The sequence below is a fragment of the Castor canadensis genome, chromosome 6 (genome assembly GCF_047511655.1).
Source record: "Castor canadensis chromosome 6, mCasCan1.hap1v2, whole genome shotgun sequence".
Taxonomy (NCBI): Eukaryota; Metazoa; Chordata; class Mammalia; order Rodentia; family Castoridae; genus Castor; species Castor canadensis.
In genome coordinates this window covers 43,324,675-43,349,898 of record NC_133391.1, presented here as the reverse complement: position 1 = coordinate 43,349,898, position 25,224 = coordinate 43,324,675, and the positions used below count along the sequence as shown (strand labels likewise).

At 47.0% G+C, this 25,224-nt stretch overlaps 1 protein-coding gene across 1 annotated transcript; it reads left to right on the top strand.

Moving 5' to 3' along the window:
• Positions 1-6,433: 6,433 nt before the first annotated feature.
• Positions 6,434-24,861, top strand: Hdhd5 (haloacid dehalogenase like hydrolase domain containing 5). The gene is made up of 8 exons (XM_020184806.2): positions 6,434-6,574; positions 11,945-12,148; positions 15,466-15,578; positions 17,055-17,148; positions 18,427-18,460; positions 20,454-20,628; positions 23,651-23,839; positions 24,015-24,861. Exons 1-8 carry the CDS (start codon positions 6,458-6,460, stop codon positions 24,346-24,348), a joined length of 1,260 nt encoding a protein of 419 aa, XP_020040395.1. The 5' UTR covers positions 6,434-6,457; the 3' UTR covers positions 24,349-24,861.
• The last annotated feature ends 363 nt before the right edge of the window (positions 24,862-25,224 follow it).

Sequence of the window (25,224 nt, the reverse complement as noted above, 5' to 3'; positions counted from 1 at the left end):
GAGGTGTGACTCCTGCTTTGCAAGCATGAAGCCCTAACTTCAAACCCCAGTTACACACACACACACACACACACACACACACACACAAAGAGTTCAAGGCCAGCCTGGACTACACAGTGAGTTCCAGGTCAACTTGGGATACACGACAAGACCTTGTCTTAAAAAAAAAAAAAACAGGGGTTGGGGGTGTCTCTCAGTGGTAGAGCACTTGCCTAGCATGTGTGGGTTCAATCTCAACAGAGAGAGAGGAGAGAGAGAGATGAGACAGGCACAAGATTAACATTTCTGTTCCAAAAGGGAGAAGTAAGAAGAAAGCAAGACCCAGAAAGGCAAACATCAACTATAAACCTCCAAGCCTGGCCCCCTGGTCACATGGTGGGTGGCAGGCAGTCACTCCCCTGTGGCTTTGCTAGTTGCACTCACATGGCTGTCCTCTGGGCTTTTGGATTGGCTCGGGTTAATACTCCAGAAGGTTAGAGGCAAACAGGGCAGGGAGGTCCTGGTGGCCTGTGGGGATGGGGTTAAGTTCAGGTTCCCACGTACATTCAGGAGGGTGAAACAGTCTTGTTGGTCTCTCCTCTGTGACCTGTCCACAGATGAGCAACAGGAGCAGCAGACAAATGGCGGGGGCATTAGTCAGTGTTCCCTGACTGTATACCTGAGATAATCAGCTTATAAAGAGTAAAGGTTTTTTTGGCTCACAGTTTTGCACATTTTAGTCCATGGTCAGTTAGTGCTGTTGCTTTTGGGCCTGTGGTGAAGCAGCATGTCATGGTGTATGTAGTGAGAGCAGGTGACAGGAATGCCTGTTCACCTCGTGGCGGGAATAAGAAAGAGCACAGTCCCACTATGCCTTTTCTCTTTCTTTCTTCCTTTCTCTCTCTCTCTCTCTCTCTCTCTCTCTCTCTCTCTCTCTCTCTCTCTCTCTCTTCCTCCCTTGTTTTCTTCCTTCTTTTTTTTTGTGGTACTGGGGCTTGAACTCAGGGCCTACACTGTGAGTCACTCCACCAGCCTTTTTGTTATGGGTTTTTTTCAAGATACAGTCTTGTGAACTATTTGCCCAGGCTGGTTTTGAATCACGATCCTCCTGATCTCTACCCCCTGAGTAGCTAGGATTGCAAGGTGAACCACTGGTGCCTGGCTTTTCTTCCCTTCCTCCCTCCTTTCCTCCCTCCCTCCCTTCCTCTCTTCCCTTTCTTCCTTCCTTTCCTTCTTTATTTTCCTTCCCTCCCCCTCCCTTTCTTCTCTCCTTTCTTCCATTCCTCTTTCCTTCCTTTTTCTTTTGAGACAAGGTCTCACTGTGTAGCCTAGGCTGGCTTTGAACTCACAGTCCTCCTGCCTCTGCCTCCCAAGGGCTGGGATTACAGACATGTGCTACCATCCCAGGCTCCTCACTATGCCCTTGAAGGGCATGCCTTCAACCACTGAAAGACCTCCCACTAGACCCTACCTCTTAGGTAGGGTCCTCTTAGAGTTTCCACCACTTCCCAATTGCACCAAGCTGAGGAATAAGCCTTTAACACAGGGCTCGTTGGGGGAAATTCCAGATCCAAACCATAGCAGGGTGTCACTTGGAGTCAGGGAATAGGAGGGACACCAATGGCACTGGGTAGCAACTCTGTCTGTTTAGCCACCATGAGGCCGAGCTCTGGAGATCCCTGAGATTCCCAGGAGCCCCTGCCCTCCTGTGGGGCCTGGGGACCTGCAGGAGTAGAGCCCCAGCCTGTGTGCCTGATCCCCCAGGAAGGATGGGTTAGCTGGTTGCTCTCAGAGGCAGCAACCCCCCCCACCCCCACCTCTCAGGACTGAGCTGAGTGTAATTCCCCATGGAGGAGAGGCCATAGGCAGGGCCAAATTTGGAGCATCCTGGCTCTGCACTGACCTGGAAGAGCTGCACCACCTGGGGAAGGGCCGGAGTTTACAGGTGTAGGAGGAGCAGGTAGTAGATATAGGAGCTGCACTTGTATGTCACATGCTTCCTTTTTTTTTTTTTTTTTACAACTTCTCTGCTCATCTCTTGCCTCTTTCTTTTCTCTCACTTCTCTCTTCTTTTTATTGCCCTTCCTCCCTTTCAGAAATCAACCTACATTCAACAGGACATCAGGAGAGAGCAGGCCTGGCAGAAGAATGAGGGGGTTCCTGTGTCTCCCAGCAAGGGGCTCTGACTTTTGTCCTCTGACCATTGCATCTCATGTGCCTTGGGCCATCTATCTCTGGAGCAGGTGGTAAGGGGGTTGGGAGAGAAAAGACACAGACAGCCAATGAGGAGACGTGGCAAAGGCAACAAGAGCCCTAGCAGGAGCATAGGTTGAAGGGACTGGGTTAGTCCTTTCAGACTCAGACTTCCTAGCTCTTGATTTTCTTCTACAGATGGGTAAAGATATGAGAAAGTGAGACCCCCCCCCACTTCATGCCCACTGGGGGGAAGGAGTGCAGCAGTCCAGGGTGGGTGGGCTTAGTGACAAAAATGCTAGTTTGGGTTTTTAATATCTTTTCTATAAATGTCACCTGGCTAGCGGCTCATGCCTGTAATCTCAGCTACTTGGTGGAGATTTGCGGATCATTTCAGGCCAACCTGGGCAAAAAAGTTAGCAAGACTCAACAGGCAAGCTGGGTGTGGGAGACAAAATGGGTTTGCAGACGCTACCCCAGGACCACACTTACCCGCTGGTCACAGGCACAGGTGTAACTCCTAGACCTCCTCGTTGTGTGCCCTCTTCCAAGCTCACCTGTCAGGTGTGTCGCCCTTCCTGTTGGGGACTGTGTGTGTGTGGAGGGGACTGTGGCAGTGGCATTATTCCTAGAGGTCCTGAATTCAGGAAAACACAGAGAGTAGAGATTGTGGAGGAAGAGTGTGTGTGTATCAGAGAGAGAGCGAGAAAGGAAAGTGAGAGAGAAGACAGGAGAGAAAAGAAAAAGACAGGAGAGGAGGAATGGGGAAGAGAGGAGGAACGGGAGGAGGAGAAGAGGAGAGAATATCTCTGTAGGGCCTGCAAGGAAGCCATAGGTGACTCAGAACCCTGCCCTGCAAGAGCCGCGAGTCTGAGGCACTGAGCTTGTCCAGGTGTGTGGGGCAGTCGGATGGGCACTCTTAGAATGCACCTTGTGCTCTGTTAACTTCCCTGCAAAGAAGGAAGCTGCCAGAGGAGCTGCTGTTTTTTGACATTCAGGCCACAATTGAGGCCAATAAATGAGGCTGACCCGGGAGCAAACTATGGAGCAGCTGAGACAAGGCAGGGACCCAGTTCTCAACCAGGGACATAATGGACAGACTTGAGTTCTGGCATGCAGAAGGAGACTAGAAATAGAGGGCCAGAAGTTCATGGTCTCCAGAACTTAGCTGGTCCAGTGTCGCTTAGACCCATGCTGACCCAGGGCAGCATTCTCAGGCCCATTTTAAATCCACCCAGGACCTGCTTAAATCAGACATGCTGCAGGTGGCCCTTTGTCTGCAGTATGACAGTCCTTCAGCTCATTCCCACACCTGGGCAAGTTTGAGAGCCCCTGATCCAGAAAATCCTTGACCTGTAAACTGAGACAGGAAGGGGAGAAAGGCAGCACCCAGGAGGCTGGGCCCTGAAGCCTCTCTGGGATTAAAAACAAATTTAACTGGGTGTGGTGGCACTTGGCTCTTGCGGGACCTACCAAGACAGGAGGACTGAGGGTGAGGAGTGTAGGAATGATGTGGTTGGGTGCTGGGTTAAGTGGCTCATGAGGGTTTTAGTCATGGTGTCTGCTCAGGATCTACCTCCAAGATCTTTCTTGTGACTTGGGTCTTTCAAAAAATTTCTTAGCCTTGGAAATCATGTCACTTCTTCCTCATTGTGTTTATTAAAAGTGAATTAAGTCCAGCCCACAAACAATGGGAGGAGAATTAGACTCTATTTCTTTTTACAATTACATATATATATACACACTTTGTGTGTGTGTGTCTGTTTGTGGTACTGGGATTTGAACTCAGGGCCTACATCTTGAGCTACTCCAGCAGATCTTTTTTTGTGTGTGAAGGGCTTTTTCGAGATAGGATCTCTCAGAACTATTTGCCCAGGCTGGCTTTGAACTATAAGTATCCTGATCTCTGCCTCCTGAGTAGCTAGGATTATAGGTGTGAGCCACCAGTGCCCAGCAGAATTTTTTATATTTTTACTGGGGTTTTAACTCAGGGCTTCACACTGCTATACCAGCACTCTACCTCTTGAGACATGGCTCTGGTTCATTTTGCTCTGGTTATTTTGGAGATGACTGGCATTGAACCTCAATCCTCCCGATGTCAGCCTCCCAAATAGCTAGGATTACAGGCATGAGCTACTGGTGCCCGTTTTTTCTTTTTCTTTAAGGGATAAACCTAGGGCCTGGTGTATGCTAGACAAGTGCTCTACCACTGATCCACACCCCACCAGCCTCCTCTTCAGAAAGGGGATAAGGAGATCCTTTGCCAAAGGCATGTTCTCTTAGGGGAGGTTGTCACTACCAGAAAGGATGTGGACATATTTTAAAATCATCTCACTAGCAAACCTTATCACTAAAGCAGTTTCTAAGAATCCCAATTCTGGAAAGCATGTCTTCTGGTAGGGTTTATGTGTTGGACTACTGTGAATTTGGCTAATATAAGTTAGTTTTCCAGATGTGATCAACTATGCTTGCACTGACTTACGAACTTGGCTTTCGAAGCTGAGGACCAAAACATATGACTAACTTCTTTTTTTTAAAATTTTTATTTTATTCATATGTGCATACAATGTTTGGGTCATTTCTCCCCCCTGCCCCCACCCCTCCTTTACCCCCCCCACCCCCTCCCTCTCCCCCCATACCCCCTCGCTACCCAGCAGAAACTATTTTGCCCTTATCTCTAGTTTTGTTGAAGAGAGAGTATAAGCCATAATAGGAAGGAACAAGGGTTTTTGCTGGTTGAGATAAGGATAGCTATACAGGGAGTTGACTCGCATTGATTTCCTGTGCGTGTGTGTTACCTTCTAAGTTAATTCTTCTGGAACTAACCTTTTCTCTAGTTCCTGGTCCCCTTCTCCTATTGGCCTCGGTTGCTTTAAAGTATCTGCTTTAGTTTCTCTGCGTTGAGGACAACAAATGCTATCTAGTTTTTTAGGTGTCTTACCTATCCTCATACCTTCCTTGTGTGCTCTTCCTTTATCATGTGCTCAAAGTCCAATCCCCTTGTTGTGTTTGCCCTTGATCTAATGTCCGCATATGAGGGAGAACATACAATTTTTGGTCTTTTGGGCTAGGCTAACCTCACTCAGAATGATGTTCTTCAATTCCATCCATTTACCAGCGAATGATAACATTTTGTTCTTCTTCATGGCTGCATAAAATTCCATTTATACCACATTTTCTTAATCCATTTGTCAGTGGTGGGGCGTCTTGGCTGTTTCCATAACTTGGCTATTGTGAATAGTGCTGCAATAAACATGGATGTGCAGGTGCCTCTGGAGTAACCTGTGTCACATTCTTCTGGGTATATCCCCAAGAGTGGTATTGCTAGATCATAATGACTAACTTCTGAGTTAGCAGAATCCCTGGTTCCTTCCTCTTTTCTTCCCTTTGAGTGCTAAATATATTGTAGGCTCACTGATTCTCAGCATGACTGTATCAAGGGCAGGTCAAAGGTCTGAAAACGTATCCTACATATTTTAAATAGTGGGAAATGAGACTTCTTCCTGCAGGAGAAACCCCCTTAAGTCCAGGGACTGCCAGTCCCAGCTCTGCCTAGATCCTTCGCTGGGCTCAATGACCAAAGTTCATTTTTTCCCAATTTGGGCAGAGTGCTCAGCTGTGCTCTATATGTGCTTGCTCAGTTAGTTATCTGACCCTCTCTCGGGAGAGTTATTTTCTACCTTGTGTTCTATACCTGTCTCAACCTCCCTAGAAAGTGTGAGTTTGAGGGATTTATTCTCATAGTCTTCCCAGGCGTTAGCTCCTAGCCTGCAGGAAGTAGAAACTTCAGCGAATATTTACTGAAAGAATACAAGAATTGGCACCCGGCCAGCATTCCTTGATTGAGTGGGACTCAGAGAACTTGAGCATCAACAGAAAGGTCTGCCTCCCCAGGCTGGCCTCGAAGTCAAGGTTATGTTCAATCCGCAATCTTCCCGGTCCCTAAAGTCACCGTGTCACCAGGAGCCGGGACTTGGGTCTGACATCCATCCACCTGGCCCTGCCAACCGCGCCCTCATGCCTGCGCACCCCATGTCCTTTGGCTGCGAAGCGAAGGTATCCCGCGCGTCTTCGCTGCACCAGAGCTGAGGAACAAAGCAGTACGCACTCTCTCAGCTCGGCGCGCGGTGGACTCCCTTCCGGCTCGATCCGCCCTCTCCCGGACTTCAGACTACAACTCCCGAGAGGACGCGCGCACCGGAGGCCGCTGATTGGCTGCACGGCGGGGCGGGGCCTCGGACCCGGAGCAGTGTGCGCGTGCGCGCGGCAGGAGGGCGTGCGGCCGATGGCTGGGCTCTGCGGAGCTGTGGCGTTCAGCGCGGCGCGCTGGCTCTGCCGGCAGACGCCTGTGGGGCTCCGGGGCAGGTGGTCCGGGAGGGGCTACGCCGTGGGCCGCGCTGAGGTGAGAACGCGGTGCTCATGGCTGCCGGAGCCGGCCCCCTAGGAAATGGCCTTGAGATTTGCTGAGCCTGGGCGCACTTCGTCCTCCCTGCCTCAGTGCGGCTCGGTGCCTGCAGGCGGAGAAGGTCGCACGAACCCCATTCCCCCTCGGGACGGCTTTTCAGCCTCCGTCACATCTCTCGAGTCCCGTGTGGTTCCCCCTCCTCTTGCAGTTTCACCACCAGACATTTAGATTTTGATTTTCAAGGATGTTTGAAAGATCGCGGGATCGCGGCGCAGCTGCACCAGTGCAGGTGGACTGTGCGGAGATCGCGGGGCCTCGCTTGCCACGAGCAGCTGGTAGTGCGGGACCGTGCGGGAACAAGAGCACGGGCGCTTCCCCCCGTTCAGAGTCTCAGCGACCTCGCAGGCATGGGGACCCTGGTGGGGTTTGAACTCAGGGCCACTCAACCAGCCCTTTTTCGTGATGGTTTTTCTCCGAGATAGGGTCTGGCAAACTATTTGCCTGGGCTGGCTTCGAACCGCGATCCTCCTGATCTCTGCTCCTGAGTAGCTCCTTTCTTTACTTTCTTCCTTCCCTTTCTCGCTTTCTCCCTTCCTCCCTTTCTTTCCCTTTCTTTTCCTTCCCGCCATTCCTCCCTCCCTTTCTCTTTTTTCCCTTCCTCCCTTCTTCCCTCCTCCCTCCCTTCCTTCTTTGAACCCAAGGCCTTACAGTTACTAGCAAGTGCTCTACCACTTGAGTCACAGCCCCTGGCCCTATTGCCTTTTCTTTTTCGTGGTACTAATCATTTTGTCTTCTAAATCCAGTCTCTATGTGATAATGACAATATCGCTCATGGCAATCCTTTTATGTATTTTTGTGATTAAAAAACACATATTGCTTACTCTGTGACAGGTATTACTCTAAGTACCTAGCAATCATTAATTCGTATAATTTTCATAACAACTCTAAGGTAAGTACTATTATTATTATTCCCACTTTACAGATGGAGGAACTCAGGCAGAGAGGTTAAGCAACTTGCCCAAGGGCACACAGCTGTAAGTGGCAGAATCTGGAACTCAGGTTGTGTGGAGCCAGAGTGCAAGCTGTTAACAGTGTTTGTCAGTTATTTTTGCCTGTGGTGCAGCGAAGGCTCAAAGAAGTTATGTGTCTTGGCTATTGTTAGAGCTAGCAGTGGCTAAACTGAAAAATGGGACATGTAGATGAAGGACTTTGTAAACTAGTGACTGATGCTTAAAGAAGATGCCTCTGGCATCTTTGCAGGTCCCAAGTGACTTTTCTGGTAGAATAGAAAACAAAGAAAGAGTTGTGGCTTTAGAACCGAGTCCTGGCTGCACTGATTATTAGCTCTTTGGCTTAAAGCAATGACTTACTTGCCTTGTAGGCATCAGATTCCCCATCTGTGTAATGGGAATATTACCATGCAGTGTTTTTGTGAGAATAAATAGGGTGCTGAATGTTGGGTACTGTGCAGTGGCGGTTGTGTAATGAGTCCTCGAATGTGGTCACAGCTGTAGTTGTAGTGATTGTTATTGCCATTGAAAATGTGCCAAGCCACAGAGCAGCGTCTTAGTGGTCCCTTCATTTCAACTAATGTTAAATATCACACACTTTTTCACCACCACAAAAAAATTTTAATTTACAGGGTCTGGCCTAATACCTAGGAGTAGTTAAAAAGAAAAATCAAGTGATATATAAGAAAAGTCAGAATACAGGCACAGAAGAGGATAAAATAAAAAGGGAAAGTCCAGGCCTTTGCTGTAGGCACTTTCACTTAAAAAAATTAAAGACTGTGTTAGAGCAGTTCAGGTGTACAGAAAAACTGAGCAGAAAGCAGAGTTCCCATGCCCTCCCCCACCATCGCCGGTACGATTTTCCTACTATTATTAACATTATTGTGCTAGGACTGGAACCCAGGGCCTTGCGGCATGCTAGGCAAATGCTCTTCTGAGCCCCAGCCCCCAGCCTGGTCTCCCCTGTTATTAACATCTCGCATGGTACGTATGTTACAGTTGAAGTGTATGTGGATGAGCACCTGCTTCTCTGTACATTCTGAGGTTTGGAGAGGGGATGTAGTGATAGTTGAGGGAGCGCCAAAGTTATTGCTGAAGTGTCCTGAAAAGCCATCCTAAGTAACAGGAGCTGAGGATTCTTATTTTTAAGAAAGCAGATCTTGTGATTATTTAGGATATGACCAGTAAGACATGTCTTCTTTCTTTCTTTTTTTCAGTCAATCTTTTTTTCTTTTTCTTTTTTTTGGCAGTGCTGGGGTTTGAACTAAGAGCCTCACACTTGCTAGGCAGGTGCACTACCACTTGAGCCACACCTCCAGCCCTTTTGTTGTATTGGGTACTTTTTGAGATAGGGTCCCAAGAACTATTTGTCCAGGCTGGCTTTGAACCTCCTGATCTCTGGCCTGACTAGCTAGGATTATAGGCGTGAGCCGCTGGTACTTGACCCTTCTCTCCATTCTTATTACCACTGCCCTAGGTGAAGCCACCCTCATCTCTATCTTGGATGCAGGTGGTCCTACCTGGTCTCCTTCAAGTAGACTCCCTTTAGTCCTCTCGATCGGCTTTTCTCAGCAGCCCAGATTTTCTTACAGGGTGGGTTGGATGATGCCGCTTTGCTATTTCAGCCCCTTGCCCACAGGACGTGTGACAGCCAGGCCCCCACCTCTGGGTGAAGTGCCCTGGTTCAGGCCCTGCTAACCCCCCATGACTCACCTCTTGGTGGAGTGCTCAGAGTCCATGGCCTGCAACTGCTCATCTCAGGGTTCTCCCTACTCAAGTGTGAACAAGAATGGTGTTTTCCTTTTGCCTGCCTGTCTAGTCTGGCACCGATGGGGCTTGCAGGAGAGTTTCATACAAGCAGCATGTATCTTACTCTTTGATTGTCTCGCTCAGAATTTCCTTCCAAGTAACCACCTCTGTTTAATTCTGGGTATTTACTTAGAACTTACGTACTTAGAAGCGATTCGTACTTACAAAAGTGCTGCATTTTAGTAGCTTGTTCTCTAGACTGGCTGATTGGTCTGTCAACCCAGGGAAGAAAGGAGAAACTGGAGCATTGTTTAAACTGTATCTCTGGCTGCTCTTCATAGATAGAGCCCTGTGCATAGAGTAGGAGTGGCTTGACCTAGAAAAATAGCAGACAGGTTGGGTTAGGTTTTTTGTTTTTTTGTTTTTTTTTCCCCCCTTGGCAGTACTGGAGTTTGAACTCAAGGCCTTGCACTTGCCAGGTAGTTGTTCTACCACTTGAGCCTCGTCCCCAGCCCAGTTCAGCTGTTCTTTTTTTGCAGTACTGGGGCTTGAACCTAGGGCCTACACCTTGAGCCACTCTACCAGCCCTTTATTTTGTGGTAGGATTTATTGAGATAAGGTTTCATGAACTCTTTGCCTGGACTGGCTTTGAACTGTGATCCTCCTGATCTCTGACTTCCAAGTAGGTAGGATTACAGGCATGAGTCACTGGTGCCCAGATAACTGTTTTTGACAGTTGAAAACATCTTGTGGGTTAATAGTTTATAAAAGAAGAAATGGACTGAATTTTCAAAAGATATTTTTTAACCTTATGAATCAAGAAAATGCAGATTGAGGTTTCTTTTAACATTGAAATTAATAAAATGTTTGATAATTAACAGCTGTTTGATATAAGTGAAAATCAGAATTGTAAGAGTAAGGTACAGTGCCAGTGGCCGGGTAAGTTGATACATGGTTTTAGAAAACTGTGTCAGTAGGTGTTGGGTAATTACAATGTTCCTACTCTTCCACTCCCACTTTTTTGTTTATGTGGTACTGGGGTTTGAAGTCAGGGTCTCATGCTTTCTAGGAAGGTGCTCTGTGAGCCTTTCCTCCAGCTTTTTTTGCTTTAGTTATTTTTCAGATAGGGTTTTACATTTTTACCTGGGACCAGTGTCCCACACAGCAGGGATCACAGGCGTGTATCACCATGTCCAGCTTATTGATTCAGATGGGGTCTTGCTGACTTTTTGCCCAGGCTGGCCTCAAACTGCAATCCTCCTGATTTCCATCTCCCAAGTAGCTGAGATTACAGGCATGAGCCACTGTACCTGGCCTGTTTCTTCTTTTGTGATAGGGCCCTGCTATGTAAGATTCTCTTGCCTCTGCCTCTCAAGTCTTGGAATTACAGGCATGCACCACGATGCCTGGTGCAAAGTTAGTTCTAGTAGTGTAATTATATGCTTGAATAAACATGAAAAAGGAATAATTCTTTGTTATTGCTGGATTTGGTCAATCAGAAATCGCATGCCTTGGTACAGCTCAGTGTTAAGAGCACTTGGCCTAGCACATACAAGGCCCTGAGTTTGGTCCTCAGCACTGCAAAAAAAAAAAGAATGCCATTTATTGGCGGGGGCACTGTTTTTCGCTCCCTTCCTTGTTGGAGTGAGCTTTCGCTCCATGGTTATTACTGAACCTAACTGGGCTTAACTAGGAGCGACTGGAGATTCAGAAAAGACATAGGATAGACAGACAGAAAGTGGGGTCAGGTGGAGACGCACAACCCTTATTGCTTCTTTTCTCTATCTTCATTTTTTAACTCCCTGCAGTTCTATAAAACCTTGCTTAAAACCTCTTTCCTGAGACTCACTCTGTCCTATGTTTTCTCTTAGCTTATCTTTAGCTTAATCGCTCTTAAAGTCTTTTGCCCTGAGGCTTGCACTGTTGCCATCTCTGTTTAGGTCTCTCAAAGCCTTGGTGCTCACACTTGCAAAGTCTTGGTCCTCTATCTTGCACTGTCCCATGTTCTCTTTGGCTTTTCTTTAGCTTCTAAAGCATGTGTTAAAGTTCTTTCTTTGGGTTAGCTTTCTAAGGCCTATGTTAAAGTTCTCGGTGCAGACTTTCTATCAACCCCTCTTTAGCCATTCTTTTCCCTTCAGCAATTTCCCTTTAGCAATTCTTTTCCCTTCAGTAATTCTTTTCCCCTCCAAAAGCTTCCCACACCAAAGAGCCAAAGGCAAAGAGTAAAAAGCCTCAAACCCTCCTTCCGTGGGCCTGTTATAAACAGCAGCAAACTGGTGGAGCTTAGGCTCCCGGTGAGGGCGTGACATTGGAACTGGAGAAACCTGGTAGGAGATGCAGCTGTTCTGCTTTTTTGGCAAGCTTAGGAGATGCAGCTGTTCTGCTTTTTTGTTTCATGGACGGGGCTGTGCCTATCTTGGCCTACAGGTAAAAGCAACTAAGTCGCATCTTGCCTTGCTTACGTCCATTTCTCATAGGCTTTTCAATCCGCTCTCCATAATTTCTCAAGGACCCTGGTAGCTTGAGGACAAGCCTTTCTCAGTAAGGGTTGTTTCTCTTTTCTTGTGCCTCTTGACTCGTGATGATAATTTTCTTCTCTTTGGTGCAGAGCCCACCAACCTTTGGGTTCCTGTTGGACATCGATGGCGTGTTAGTACGGGGTCACAAAGTGATCCCAGCTGCTCTGGAAGCATTCGGCAGGCTGGTGAACTCCCACGGGGAGCTACGGGTGCCTGTGGTTTTTGTCACAAATGCTGGGAACACCTTACAACACAGTAAAGCCCAGGAGCTGTCAGCTCTGCTGGGGTGCAAGGTAAGAGGCAGTCAGAGGCAGTGATGTCCAAGGATGGGGATCCTAATGGAACCTCTACTCCAGCTCTACGTCTCTTTTCCGGGTCTGCATATAGTGTGGATAAGCCCTAGGTCATGGCCAGCTGCGTCAGTGGAAATCTTTTAACCCTTTGGGAAGAAACTTGAAGTTTGGGTTTTTTGGTTTTATTTTTGTTTTTTTGAGAGAGGGTTTTGCTATGTAGCCCAGGCTGGCTTCAACTCATGATCCTCCTATTCAATCTTCCAAGTGGTGGGATTATAGAAGTGAACTACCATGCATGATCTAAGGGAAAAATAATTTAAAGTTCAAGCCTAGCTTTACAAGTAGACCCCTCACTTGTAGGGTCTTTTACACACACACACACACACACACACACACACACACAGAGTTGAGTGAGCACACACACACACACACACAGAGTTGAGTGTGCACAAAAATCTTCCCCTTGTTTTGGCAGTTTTAGTTTATCATCTTCATGTCCTTTTCTTCTGGGTATCAAGGTTGACTTAGAATTTTAGCCCCTGAAAGACTGGAGGTATAGTTCAAGTAGTAGAGCACCTGCTTACCAAGCATGAAACCCTGAGTTCAAACCCCAGTGCCCCAAAACAAACCCCAAAAAGTCAAAAGAATTTTAGTCCCTGGAAAGCAAGGATCACATTTGTTTAACACTGCACATCCTGGATGGGACTGTGCATTAATATCTAGTTTTTTTCATAAACAAGAGAGGTATAAAATGATGTGGTAATGCATGCCTATAATCCTAGCACTTGGGAGGCTGAGGCAGGAGATTGTGAGTTTGAGGTCAGCCTGGGCTACAAGTGAGTTGAAGGACAGCCTGGGCTATCTAGGGAGACTTTGTCTCAAAAACAAGCCAGGTGCTGGTGACTCACCCCTGTAATCTTAGCTACCCAGGAGGCAGAGGTCAGGAGGATCATAGTTTGAAGCCAGCCTGAGCAAATAGTTCATGAAACCCTATCTTGAAAAAAAAAAAAGCATCATAAAAAAAGGGCTGGTGGAGTGGCTCAAGGTGTAGGCTTTGAGTTCAAGCCCTAATACTGCAAAACAAAACAAAAAAACAAAACAAAACCAGGGGACCCAGTAAGAGCTATTGGAGCCAGTACCTCTGTAAACCAAGGTTTCAGGTAAAAACATTTGCATAACCATATGTGTTTCTGTACATTAATAATAAACAACACAAATGTGAAATCAAGAAAGCAAGTACTTTATAACACTACCAAGAAACCTAGCATGTAAGAGTCCTTGGGTTTTATCCAACACTGCTAAACAAACGAGTGAGAGAGGGTATGTTGGGGGAACTAAAGTACTTAGGAATAAATTTAACACAGGAAGCATCAGGTCTGTACCCTGAGTGAAAACTACAATCACTGTTGAAAGCAAGTGAAGAAATTCCCAACTATGAATTTCCTTCATGGTTGAAAGTAAATGAGAAGCTATCACATGTTCATGGATTGGAAGTCTGCGTGTTAAGATAGCAACACTCTCCAGTTGGTCTGCAGATTCAATGCAATTCCTATTACAACCCCAGCTGACGGTTTTGCAGAAAGTGACAAATGGTTCCTAAATTCATATTCAAAAATAGCCAGTTTTGAGCAGGGCACTGGTGGCTCACACCTGTGACCTTAGCTACTTGGGAGGCTGAGATCAGGAGGATTTCAGTTTGAGCCCAGTCGGGGCAAGTAGTTCTTAAGACCCATCTCCAAAATAACCACAGCAAATAAGTGTGAATCCCTGGGTTCAAACTGTAGTCTTACCAGAAAAAAGCAAAAAAGAAAAAAAAAGCCAATTTTGAAAAGGATAAAGTTGGTAGACTCACAGTCTTAATTTCAAACTTTTTACACGGCCATCAATATCAAGACACTGTGGTACTGGCAGAGAATAAGCAGGTAGATCAATGAATAGAAACGATAGCCCAAAACTAAAGCCTAGTATTTATGGTTAATTACTCTGTGACTAAGGGGCCAAGACCAGGGGAAAGAACAGACTTTTCACCAAATGGCGCTGGGACAACTGCATATCTGCTGGAGAAAGCATGGATTTGGGCCCCGCCTGAACTAACACACTAAAGAGTTACTTTTTTTTTCTGGTGCTGGGGATGAACCCAGAGCCTCCTCCTGCATGCTAGGCAAGTGCTGTACTACCAAGCTGGAGCCCCAGCCCGATGGTGAGCATTTGTATATCTTTATATTCTTTGGAGATACATCTAGCCAAGGCTTTTGTTCTTTTCTTTCTTTGCTGGGTCTGGAGTTTGAACTTGGCTTCATGCTCTACTGCTTGAGCAGGTGCTCCATCACTTGAGCAGTACCTTCAGTCCTATTTAAGTCGTTTGACATGAGATGATACTTCACATCCACTAGGATTGCAAGAATAAAGAAGACACCAGTTGTTAGGGAGGATGGGATAGGCCTAAATTAAGAGCTAAATCTACAAAACTCTTTAAAAAGAGAACACAAGAATAAGTCTTCGTTACCTTGGGTTAGGCTGTGATTTCTTAGACATGACACAAAAAGCACAAGCGATAAAAGAAAATAAATGGATTTCACGAAAATTAGAAAATTTTGGGCTTCAAAAGATATCAGTAAGAGCTGCTACAGTAGATTACTTCTGTAATTTCAGCTGCTTGGGAGATGGAATTGGGAGGACTGAAGTTTGAGGTCAGCCTGGGCAAAAAGTTACCGAGACCTCATCTCAACAAATAAGCTGGGCATGGTGGTATGTACCTGTCATCCCATCTACATGGGAAGGATAGGTAGGGGGACATCTGTCTAAGGCCAGCCCTGGGTAAAAATGAGACCCTGCCTAAAAAAAAGAAAAAAAAAAAAACCCAACTAAAGAAAGAGCTTGTGGTTCAAGTTGTAGATCACCTCCTTAGCAAAACAAACTGGGTATAATGGCACATGCATGTAATCCCAGCACTCAGGAGGGAGGAAGGAAGGAAAGTTGTGTCTTTAAGTAGAACTGAAAACAAAAAGTCAAGGTCCAAGGCAAATATCTATGACAGAACATAAATGCAAAGCCTGTGGTTCCCAAGTGGAGACTGGGAAACTCAAAGAGGTCTTAGCTGAGCCCAACAGGACTGGTGGGCAGTCAGACTGTGTCTGATGACATTTCTTGACAAGAATCAAACTAGGAAGCTTCTCATTCTTATTTGGATAAGTTTTAGAGTGTCAGATGCTGGAAAGGGTTTCCCCCTTCATTTTCTGGATGTTTGGTTTTTTTTTTTCCTTTTCTCCGCCTTTCTCTCCATTATCTTCTATCAACTGTGTGTCTTCCTCCTCCAGGTGGATCCAGACCAAGTCATTCTCTCTCACAGCCCCATGAAGCTCTTCTCCCAGCACCATGACAAGCGGATGCTAGTGTCAGGGCAGGGGCCCATGGTGGAGAATGCCCGAGCGTATCCTTTTGTCTTCTTGCTATGGTTGGAGAGGAAGGGGCAGGACTACGACTTCTCCCTTGGCCATGCGGGAACCAGAGTAGGGAGTGCTGTGGCCCATGGTGAGCTCTTGGGGAATGAGGACAGCTCCTGCATGTGGTCAGTCCTTGCACCTGGTGGTTCCTGAAGGCTAGTCACATGCTGCTGCATCAGTCTTATGCTGAGCTCAGAGTCCTGGGCCTTCCTCTTGGGGAGTCTTGATTCACTAGATCTAGGATAAGAGTTAAGAATCTGCATTTAAACAAACAAACAGCTCTCCCAGGTGATTCTGTAATTGGGTTTGGAAGCACACAGCTCCAGACGCCTCCTTGGGTGCTCTGCTGGCTTCTCAGCACCTCCTGTTAGTGAAAAGTGAGCTCCTCCTTTTGGACATGCATGTACTTAGGAAGCAGAGCTCCCTGTTCTAGGCAGCTTGTTCATTTGTGCTTGTTCAGTTGTGTGTTTCCTGGGCGCCATGCTGGGCTGTGTACTCGGAAGCAGGCGGGGGACCAAGTAAGAGCATTTGGATTTTGGCCCAATCAAGGCGTCCATACTTGAGAAGGCAAGAATAACACACCCATGAACAGTAAAGGATAGTTAAGATAGCATATGAAAGGCTGGAGGCAGCTCAGTAGTAATACTTACCTAGCACATTTGAGGCCTTGGTTTGGATCTCTAGCACCTCAAAGAAGAAGAAAAAGTTAGCATATGAGTGAAGGCTACAAAGAATGAGATAGGTTCTAAGTTTCATGGGTGTCGAGGGAAAGAGATTCTCCCTGGGGTAGGAGTGGCCTGTGGCTTCATGGAGAATTTGTACCCCAGGAGGTAGTTAAGGCAAGAGAGGTAGAAGGTCAGGACTGGATAGGGTGAAGAATTAGAGAACAGAAGAGTGGACTTAGGTGGGAACCTTGGAGCAAACTCGGGGCAGTAGGGCATCATTGTTACTGGGGGATTGGATGGGGAAGTTCATTTTGGGCATCACCCAAAACCATGTCCAGTTAAGATTGCAGGTTGGAATTGGGGACAGAAAAATGGAGGCAGGTCTTAGAGGAGAAAAGGCTGGAGCTGGCTTAACTTTCCACATGGCCTTCCATTCTTTGCTGAATTGGGCTTGACCATCAAGGGTTTAGCTCCTGTCTAAACCCTTTGTGACTGCCAGGCTGCCCAGCACTGAGGCAGAGCTGTTAGTGGCCACACTGTTGATGGATGGGCTCTGAGCATGGTGTAAGCTCCTGGAGGACACCCTGGGTTGTGCCTGGCATAGGACCTGGCACATGGAATGTGTCCACTGCTGAGGGTTACTCTCGCATGGCTTTTGTCCACTCTGCCTATGCAGTCACAACCTGCCTACTGGCCCCTGCAGTATCTGGGTCCGGTTTCCCTCGCTTGTAATCTAATGCTTTAGAAATGCATCTTCCTTCAGAACTGTGGAGTTTTACTTCCCTGATCTTGCTCCAGACTGGGCTTCCGAGACGTGGTTACAGTGGATGAGCTGCGAATGGCCTTCCCAGTGCTGGACATGGTGGATCTCGAGCGGCGGCCAAAGACCACGGTAATGAGGAGTACAGGATGAGCAACGCTCTTGGGCTATGTGCAGCTCTGACCTCCTGTTCCCTGATAAGAGTGCACTGTGTCTGTGCTTCTGTAGTGTGGTCTCTTTGGAGAGGGACATCTGGGCAAGGATTATGTTCTTGGATAAATGTGAGTAGCCCAGAGAAGCAGCGACTACAAGTCCTTGCTTTTCTGCATTGTTTTTAGTTAGCTTGGAACTCCTTTCAGAGCCACAGCATCTCTTCCAATGATTAGTTATGTATTTACCAGCTGACTTTCCCAGTGTTGCACAGGGAGCATTAACTTTGTTTAATACTCACTGCTGCTCCTGAAGCATGGGCCACAGAGTTGCCCTCTTGAGAAGCAGCTGCTTGTAAAGAATGCTGGAGGTTTTGCATGTCTTCCCACATGCCTTTTGGGTTTAGCTCAAATTTGAAACCTCGTCTTGATTTCTTTTTGCAGTTCTGAGGATGGAACCTGGGCCTTGTCCATGTTAGGCAGGCACTCTGCCTCTGAGCTGCACCCAGCCCGTGATGTCTTTAACTCTCATGATCAGCAGCTCCAGGCCTCTCACTGTTCCTCTAGAGTGTGATTGCCCACATCTCCTGAGGTCTCTGTTGGCGCATTGCTTCTAGATATCACATAACTTAAGTTTTAAGTTAGGCAATCCTCCGAATTTGACGAAATATAGTTATAAACAAGTAGACTTGCTTTCATTTATGTACATAGCATGTCCTTTCACGTCCTCTCTTTTGAGAGCTTTCTTTTTGAATGATGCAAAGTCTGTGGAGAACCAGCAAACAGAGTGGGAACAGATCTTAGAATAGCTCAGCACCCCATGCAGAGGAAGTGACCCACCCCAGGTTACGTAGCCATTTGGTGGTAGGGCCAAGACTAAAGAATGGACCCTAAGAGGCTGGTTAAGTGCAGGCTCCTTCTTCACAAACTGATGTCAAGACAAAGGATCCATCATACCCTGAGCTCTTTTCTCTCTATAGGCCACCTGCATCTTTAGCTACCTGATTCTAGAGGCTCTTGCTTTCTGGTATCTTGCTTCCTATCCTGCTTTGCTTGTGGTATCCCTCAGCCTGTGCTGGCACCAACCTGGTCACTGTCTTTTCTCCTTTCTTTATGAATCATCTTCTTCAGCCCTGTCCAGCTTCTTGGCTTGGGTTGCTCAGTGAGCATGGTCTCTGACCCACCCACCTCTAGAGACTGGATGCTCCTGGAGTGGAAAGTGACTGTGGCATTGATGGGCCTCTTCTTTGTCTTTTGGCAGCCCCTTCTGAGGAGTGACTTCCCAGCTATTGAAGGTAAAAGAGATGCTGCTCATGTGTGGGTGCTTTCAGGCCTCAGGCTGTTTTAGTGTGACTGTTTGCCTAAAGGCTGCTAAAGTGACAAGGTGGCATTGTGCAAGACACGTGGGTTCTTGCCCCAGATCTTCACTCACTACCTCTGAGAAACTTGGTAATTTTTCTTTCCCCACATCACTCACCTTGTTATACAGAAAAATTGTAACCTTAGAGACTCTTGCAGTGGAAAGGTATTGAGAGGCAATCTAGTCCAGTGCTTCTCAATTCTCCCCTTGTACAACAAAAATATTGTAACATCCCTTTATATCCTGAGATGAAATGTGACCTTCCCATGTACATACATCAAAAAGTAATTAGTGCCAGGCATTGGTGGCTCATGCCTGTAATCCTAGCTACTCAGGACGCAAAGATCAGGAGGATCGCAGTTTGAAGCCAGCCTGGGCAAATCGTTCTGAGACCCTATCTTGAAAAAAACCTATCAGAAAAATGGGCTGGTGGAGTGGCCCAAGGTATAGGACCTGAGTTCAAACCCCAGCACCACAAAAAAAAAAAAAAGTAATAGTGCAGTGTAAAGCCCTAATGCAATGGGGGAAATAAAATGAAAATATTTCAGTAAGAGGATTATGTTCTACACAAGTTCAGGAGGTGGAGGTGGCTCCCGTTTATTTTTATTTTGTCTTCTCTTTTTTTGGTGTTGGGATCGAACCCAGGGCCTCACGCATGCTAGGCAAGCGCTGTACCACCGAGCTACATCCCAGCCCCAGTAAGAGGATTATGATGTGTTCCAAAACATAATAATTACCTGAGAAGTGAAATGATTGTCCTAAGGACAGAATCACAGACTGACTGTGTTCATAGGTATGATACAGGTGTGTGTCATTGGGGCAGTGTTGCCACTTGTGAAGTGTTTTCCAAAATAGAGAACAACTTGGTGAAGTTTTAAGAAAAGGTAGTATTCTCTTCACTTACGTGCTCATTGTATTTTTGGAAAAACTCAGTGTTTATTAAGACTGTGTAAAAATGCTTTGTTATTGTATATAAAATGGAATTGGCTCAAATAATTATGAATAGGTGTTCACCTACATGACTATCAGAAGAGACATTCGAATGCTGTAGTAGAGCACCTCCCTAGCAAGCATGAGGCCCTGAGTTCAAACCCCAGTACCAATGGAAAAAAAAAAAAAAAAGAACAAATGCTGTTAGGATGGGGGATTTTTTGATTGTTCAAGACTGTCCTTATCTGCCCAGTGTGTCTGTGGTTCTGGGGGTGGACCCCAGGACCTCACTCATGTTAGGCAACCCCCATGTCCTCATCTTCCAGTTTCTAAAGCACCTCCCACAGCTCACTGGTCTTGGAGCTGACACTGGCAGCTGCTGTTTGCTAAGTGCTTACTGTGTCCGGCCCTGAGTTAGGTGCTTCCCATATCTTATCCTTACAATACTATAAGTAGGTGTTGCTATTATGTAGCTGAGGAAACTGAGTCTTTCAGGTAAGTCACCACAGTCTTGCAGGAAACTTGGCAGAGTCAGGATTAGAATTCGATGCTCTCTTAGTCTAAGCCCCTGCTTAGACATTAGGCTGTATTGGCTGCTGGGGCCAGAGACCAGATCGAAGGAGGGAGAGCCCCCTGCAGAGCATATGTGGAGCAAGGAGCTGTGGGGAGAGCCCCATCAACAGGAGGAAGCAGCCTGAGACTTGCCACTTTCATTTTTTTGGCTTTTCTGTGATGCACCAGTGGACACAAGTTAAGATGGAGCCCGTAGGGCACTCCTTGCTAGGCCCTAGGCTCTGTTTACCTAGGGTATACTGGCAAGTGGCTTGGCCAGGACTGGCTCAGGGAATAACACCCTTGCCCAGGTGCATGGACCATGATGAGCTCTGGGTGGATGGTACCACTTGGCCTCACTGCCTCCTGAGGCTTCCACCTGCCTACCTCCCAAAGGGCAGACTCAGTATCCTGCATAACTCACACATGTGCCTTTGCTCTTTAAGGGGTGCTCCTCCTTGGGGAGCCTGTCCGCTGGGAGACAAGCCTGCAGCTGATCATGGATGTCCTCCTCAGCAATGGGAAACCTGGGGCTGGCCTGGCAATGGCCCCCTATCCCCACCTTCCTGTCCTGGCCAGCAACATGGATCTCCTTTGGATGGCTGAAGCCAAGATGCCCAGGTAGGACTTAGGCTCCTGGTTTTGACTCTGGTGGCCCACTTCCAGCTGCTGCCTTGGTAGCCCTGAAGACAGCTTGCTACCTGACATTCTGGGTGATTGGAACCCATCTAGCTGGGCTATGTAGCTGCCACAGTAACTTGGCCTCTGGGAGGACTTTCAAAGGTCACACCACATGTTAATTATTAAACTAAAACTACCAATTATTGAGTATGAAGATGTATGGAGATTTTTTTTTTTTTTGGTGGGACTGGGGTTTGAACTTAGGGCTTCACACTTACAAAGAAGGAACTCTACTGCTTAAGCCTTACCTTCTGTCCATTTTGCCTGGATATTCACAAGGGATCTTAACTCTTCGCCCAGACTGACCTTGAACCTCGATCCTCCTGATCTCAGCCTCCCAAGTGGCTAGGATTACAGGTATGAGTCTCCTGTGCCCAGCTTGGAGATGATTTTTAATATATGTCTCCTGCCCTCATAATCTAAATAGAGATGCTCTTGTCTAGTGGAACCCAAATGTACAGTTTTTGAGGTATATCAATGCAAATTATTTACCACCTCTTCCTTCCTGGCCTCCAGCCTATTGTACTGGTTCTTTTACTTCCTTGTTTGCTCTTATCCTTGAGATGCAGGGGCAGGGAAAGCCAGAACTATTTAGTGGCATATACCTGAGAACTGAAACCCAGTGGATAAGGCACACAGGCACTGAGCAAGTCCACACTCCCTGCTCAGCTATGAGGATGACTGTCCTTTTCTGGCTGATGGGTAGCTCTTTTCTATCCCTTTGGCCCTTGTCTACTGCAAGGCCAGCAGACAGCTGCTTTGTGCTGTTTGGCTGCTTTTATCTGTGACGTCAAAGTCTTGGGTCATCTCATCCTGCATTGCCTCCTAACGGACTCTGTGAGTGTTTGGGTCAACAGCGGAGGGGGGCGGGGAGGTCAGGGGCCAAGACCCCCACAAGTCAAATGGTGGCTTATGGCTATTATCCTAGCTACTCAGGAAACAGAGATCAGGAGGATCATAATTTGAAGTCAGAAAATAGTTTGTGAGACCCTATCTAGAAAAAACCCATCACAAAAGGGCTGGTAGAGTGGCTCAAGGTATAGGTCCTGAGTTCAAACTCTAGTACCCCCTGCCAAAAAAAAAACATTTTAAAGTGTATTTCTGTAGCTTGATAGTTTATCTAAAATATTCCTAGAGTTTAGGGTATGCTGACACCAGATGTAGGGGTTTGGTTATGTAACTGAATAGCCAGGAGAAAATATCAGTGCATAAGCCAGATTTGAGATTAATTTTTCACTCAATAACTTAAAAATTGAAAATAGATTTCTTGATATAAATAAGCAACAGTGAAGTGTAACTAATATGTAGCATAGTATTAATTAGAATTTGGCTTAGCAGCCAGGGATGAAAACCCAAAACACAGTGTCTTTAACAAGGCAGGCATGGTAGTACATGCCTGTATTCCCAGATATTTGGGGGGTGGAATAGGAGGACTGTAGTCCAAGGCCAACCCTGGCAAAAGCATGATACCCCATTTGACAAAATAACTAAAAGTAAAGGATTTAGGCTATGGCTCAAGTGTTAGAGCACTTGGGTAAAAGAAGTTGGGTTGCTGGGCGGGCGGAATGACCCAAGTGGTAAGAGCACTTGTCTAGCAAGTGTGAAATCTTGAGTTTAAACCCCTCAGTGCCACCAAAAAAAAAAAAAAAAAAGTTGTGTTGGCAGTCAAGGGCTTGTATGGAGGCTGTTTGTTAGGGACATAGGCACCTTTTGACTTCTTGCTGCATAATCCTTAGTCTTTCACTACATAATCCAAAGTGGCTGCTAGAACACCAGTCATCACTTTAGGTGGCATTTTAGTAGTAGAGGAGTATTAGTAAGCTTGCATCACTGACAAAATACCTGAGGTAAGCAATTTAAAAGGAGAAAGATTTTTTTATTTTGGCTCAGTTTCAGTGCATGGTAGGCTGGCTGTATTTCTTTTGAGCTTGTAGTGAAGCACACTGTGGAGCAGAACTGCTCACTTCATGGCACCTGGGAAGCTGAGAGCCAGACAGGAAGTGGTGAGGCTCCCAATAGCCTCTTCAAGGACACACCCTCCTACTAGGCCCCATCTCTTAAAGGTTCCAACACCTCCCAGTGACACATGAGCCTTCTACACATGAGCTTCAGGAGGACATTTAAGATCCAAACCATAACAGGGGCAGAGAAGAACACCCCTTCCCCAATTTTTTTAAAATTTAAATTTTGATTATTTTTTATTGTTGTGCTGGGGGGGTACATTGTAATTTTTTTTTCTTGACAGTACTAGGATTTGAACTCAGGGTCTCATGCTTGCTAGGCAGGTGCCCTACCATTTTAGCTATTCCACCAATCCTTTTTTGGGGTGGTATTTTTGAGCCATGTCTTGTGAACTACATATCAGGAATATATGTTCCGCTTCGAACCATGAGTCTCCTGATCTCTGCCTCCTGGATTATAGGCATGAGCCACTGGCACCTGTTCCCCTTCCCCAAATTCTAAGGACACTTAGTAAAAGTTAAACTCAGTTCCTCTCCTTAGTTGCATGGCCACAGCTAGCTGCAAGGGAGGCAGGGAATATACTCTGTACATTTAGGGCAATAGGCTTGGCTGAAAATTGATGCTAGCAAAGAGGGGAAGGATGTCAGCCAGCAGCCTGCCCCAAATCTGGAGTAGATTTAAGTTTAGGTTTCTTCAGTCATACCACCTGGGTTATAATCTTAGCTCTACTACTAGGGCAAGTTGTCTCACTAGGCCTCAGTTTCCTCATGTGTAAAATGAGGATAAAAGCATCTGCCGTGTAGGGTTTCTCAGAAGGTTAAATGTTACATGCTGTCCCAATGCTAGGAGAGTATGCATTAAGTGGTTGCTTTTACTAAAAGTGATTTAATGGTGGCCCATTGCCTCATGGGTCTGGAGTACAAGGTAGGGATACACAGGACTGCTTAGAGGATGGCAGAAGGTCTAGAAGGCTAGGCTGCTGAGTGCTTTTCTTGGGCAGGTTTGGCCATGGCACTTTCCTGCTGTGCCTGGAAACCATCTACCGGAAACTGACGGGCAAGGAGCTGAGGTACGAGGGCCTGATGGGCAAACCCAGCATCCTCACTTACCAGTATGCAGAGGACCTGATCAGGCAACAGGCGGAGCGGCGGGGCTGGGCTGCCCCCATCCGGAAGCTCTATGCTGTAGGGTAAGTCCTGCTGCATCTCATCCCTTTCACAGCTTCCCTTCCTTATCTGCCCCCACTGCCCTTGTTTCTCTATCGCTAAGACACTTCTCCCCCCCAAACTGATCTCCCTTCTCTTTGTCTTGTGACACTGAACTTGGGTTTTCTCCTCTTTCCTTTCCCGGTATGCCCCTTCCAGTGATAACCCCATGTCTGACGTCTATGGTGCCAACCTGTTCCACCAGTACCTGCAGATGGCGAAATGTGGCAAGGCAGAGGAGCAAGAGGCTGTGGGCCTGTGGAAGCAGCGACCCTCAGCAACCCAGAGCTGCACCTCCATCCTGGTGTGCACTGGTGTGTACAGTTCCCAGGTCCTGGGGTCCACACAGCCTTCCCTGGGAGGAGCAGAGCCTCCATTCCATGGGCACCGGGACTTCAGCTTCAGTCCAGAGCTCATGCAGGCGTCCCACATTGTGAACGATGTGAACGAGGCTGTGCAGCTGGTTTTCCTCCAGGAGGGTTGGGCTGGATAGTGAGGGGCTGCATTGGAGGCAAGGGGCCTGAGGAAGCCTGGGCCACAGAGAAATCCTATCTGCTGGGCCCTGGCCTAGGTCATGTGTCAAGTCACGTCTGGTTCCCTTGCCACTCTCTTCCTGGGATGTACTGGTCAAGAGGACAGTGGCGTATTTTTTTCCTGCTGGGCGTAGCCACAGAAATATCCCTTGGGCAGCATTTCATGTGGAGCTGCTGGAATTTCTGGGCAAAATTGCTATGTGCCTTGCCCTGCAGTCTGAATTCATGCCAGTCCCTTTACCTCTGTGCCTCAGTTTTCTCCTCCTCGCAGCAGGGACTTCTAAACAAAGGGGAGGCAGTATGGAATAATGTGGAAGCTTCTGCAGAGCCTTTGCTCAATGAAGTAACCACTGCATGTAAGCAAGGTGTGTAACGCTTACATGCTAGTTTTTACTGTATTTTAGTTTATTACCCAGAGACTTTGGGCTTATTTTTTTAAATTAAAATCATCCTAATAAATATTCGTTGTGCTATCTCTTGTGAAGCTGTCTGGAATGTAATAAAGTCCCATGGGGAGCAGACAGTGGGTGAGTGGTACCCATGGGTAATCTCTCTGGAGGCATTTCACTTCATAAGGTGTGGGGTGTCCAACCACTGTCTTTCTGCCCCTGCCCTGAACCCACACCCAGCCTGGGCTGCTGACTTTACCTGAGCATAACTATCCAAAACCCAGTGCACCTGAGCTGACTCTTCTAGTACTCCGAGCATAACCCATTCTCTCCTGTAGTCTTCCCTGGGCATCTCCTCATTGTCCCCAGTGACATCACACTGCTCTTGTCTTGTCCCCCATATAAACTTTGCCTTCAGAACTCATCCAGCATGGGAGCACTTTGCAC

Excerpts from the sequence above, each read along its gene's own strand:
- Hdhd5 (XM_020184806.2), top strand. The coding sequence starts at position 6,458 with ATGGCTGGGCTCTGCGGAGCTGTGGCGTTCAGCGCGGCGCGCTGGCTC. Across the intron at positions 17,149-18,426 it reads AGCGGCGGCCAAAGACCACG|CCCCTTCTGAGGAGTGACTT; the intron begins GTAATGAGGAGT and ends GTCTTTTGGCAG. Across the intron at positions 20,629-23,650 it reads GCTGAAGCCAAGATGCCCAG|GTTTGGCCATGGCACTTTCC; the intron begins GTAGGACTTAGG and ends TTTCTTGGGCAG.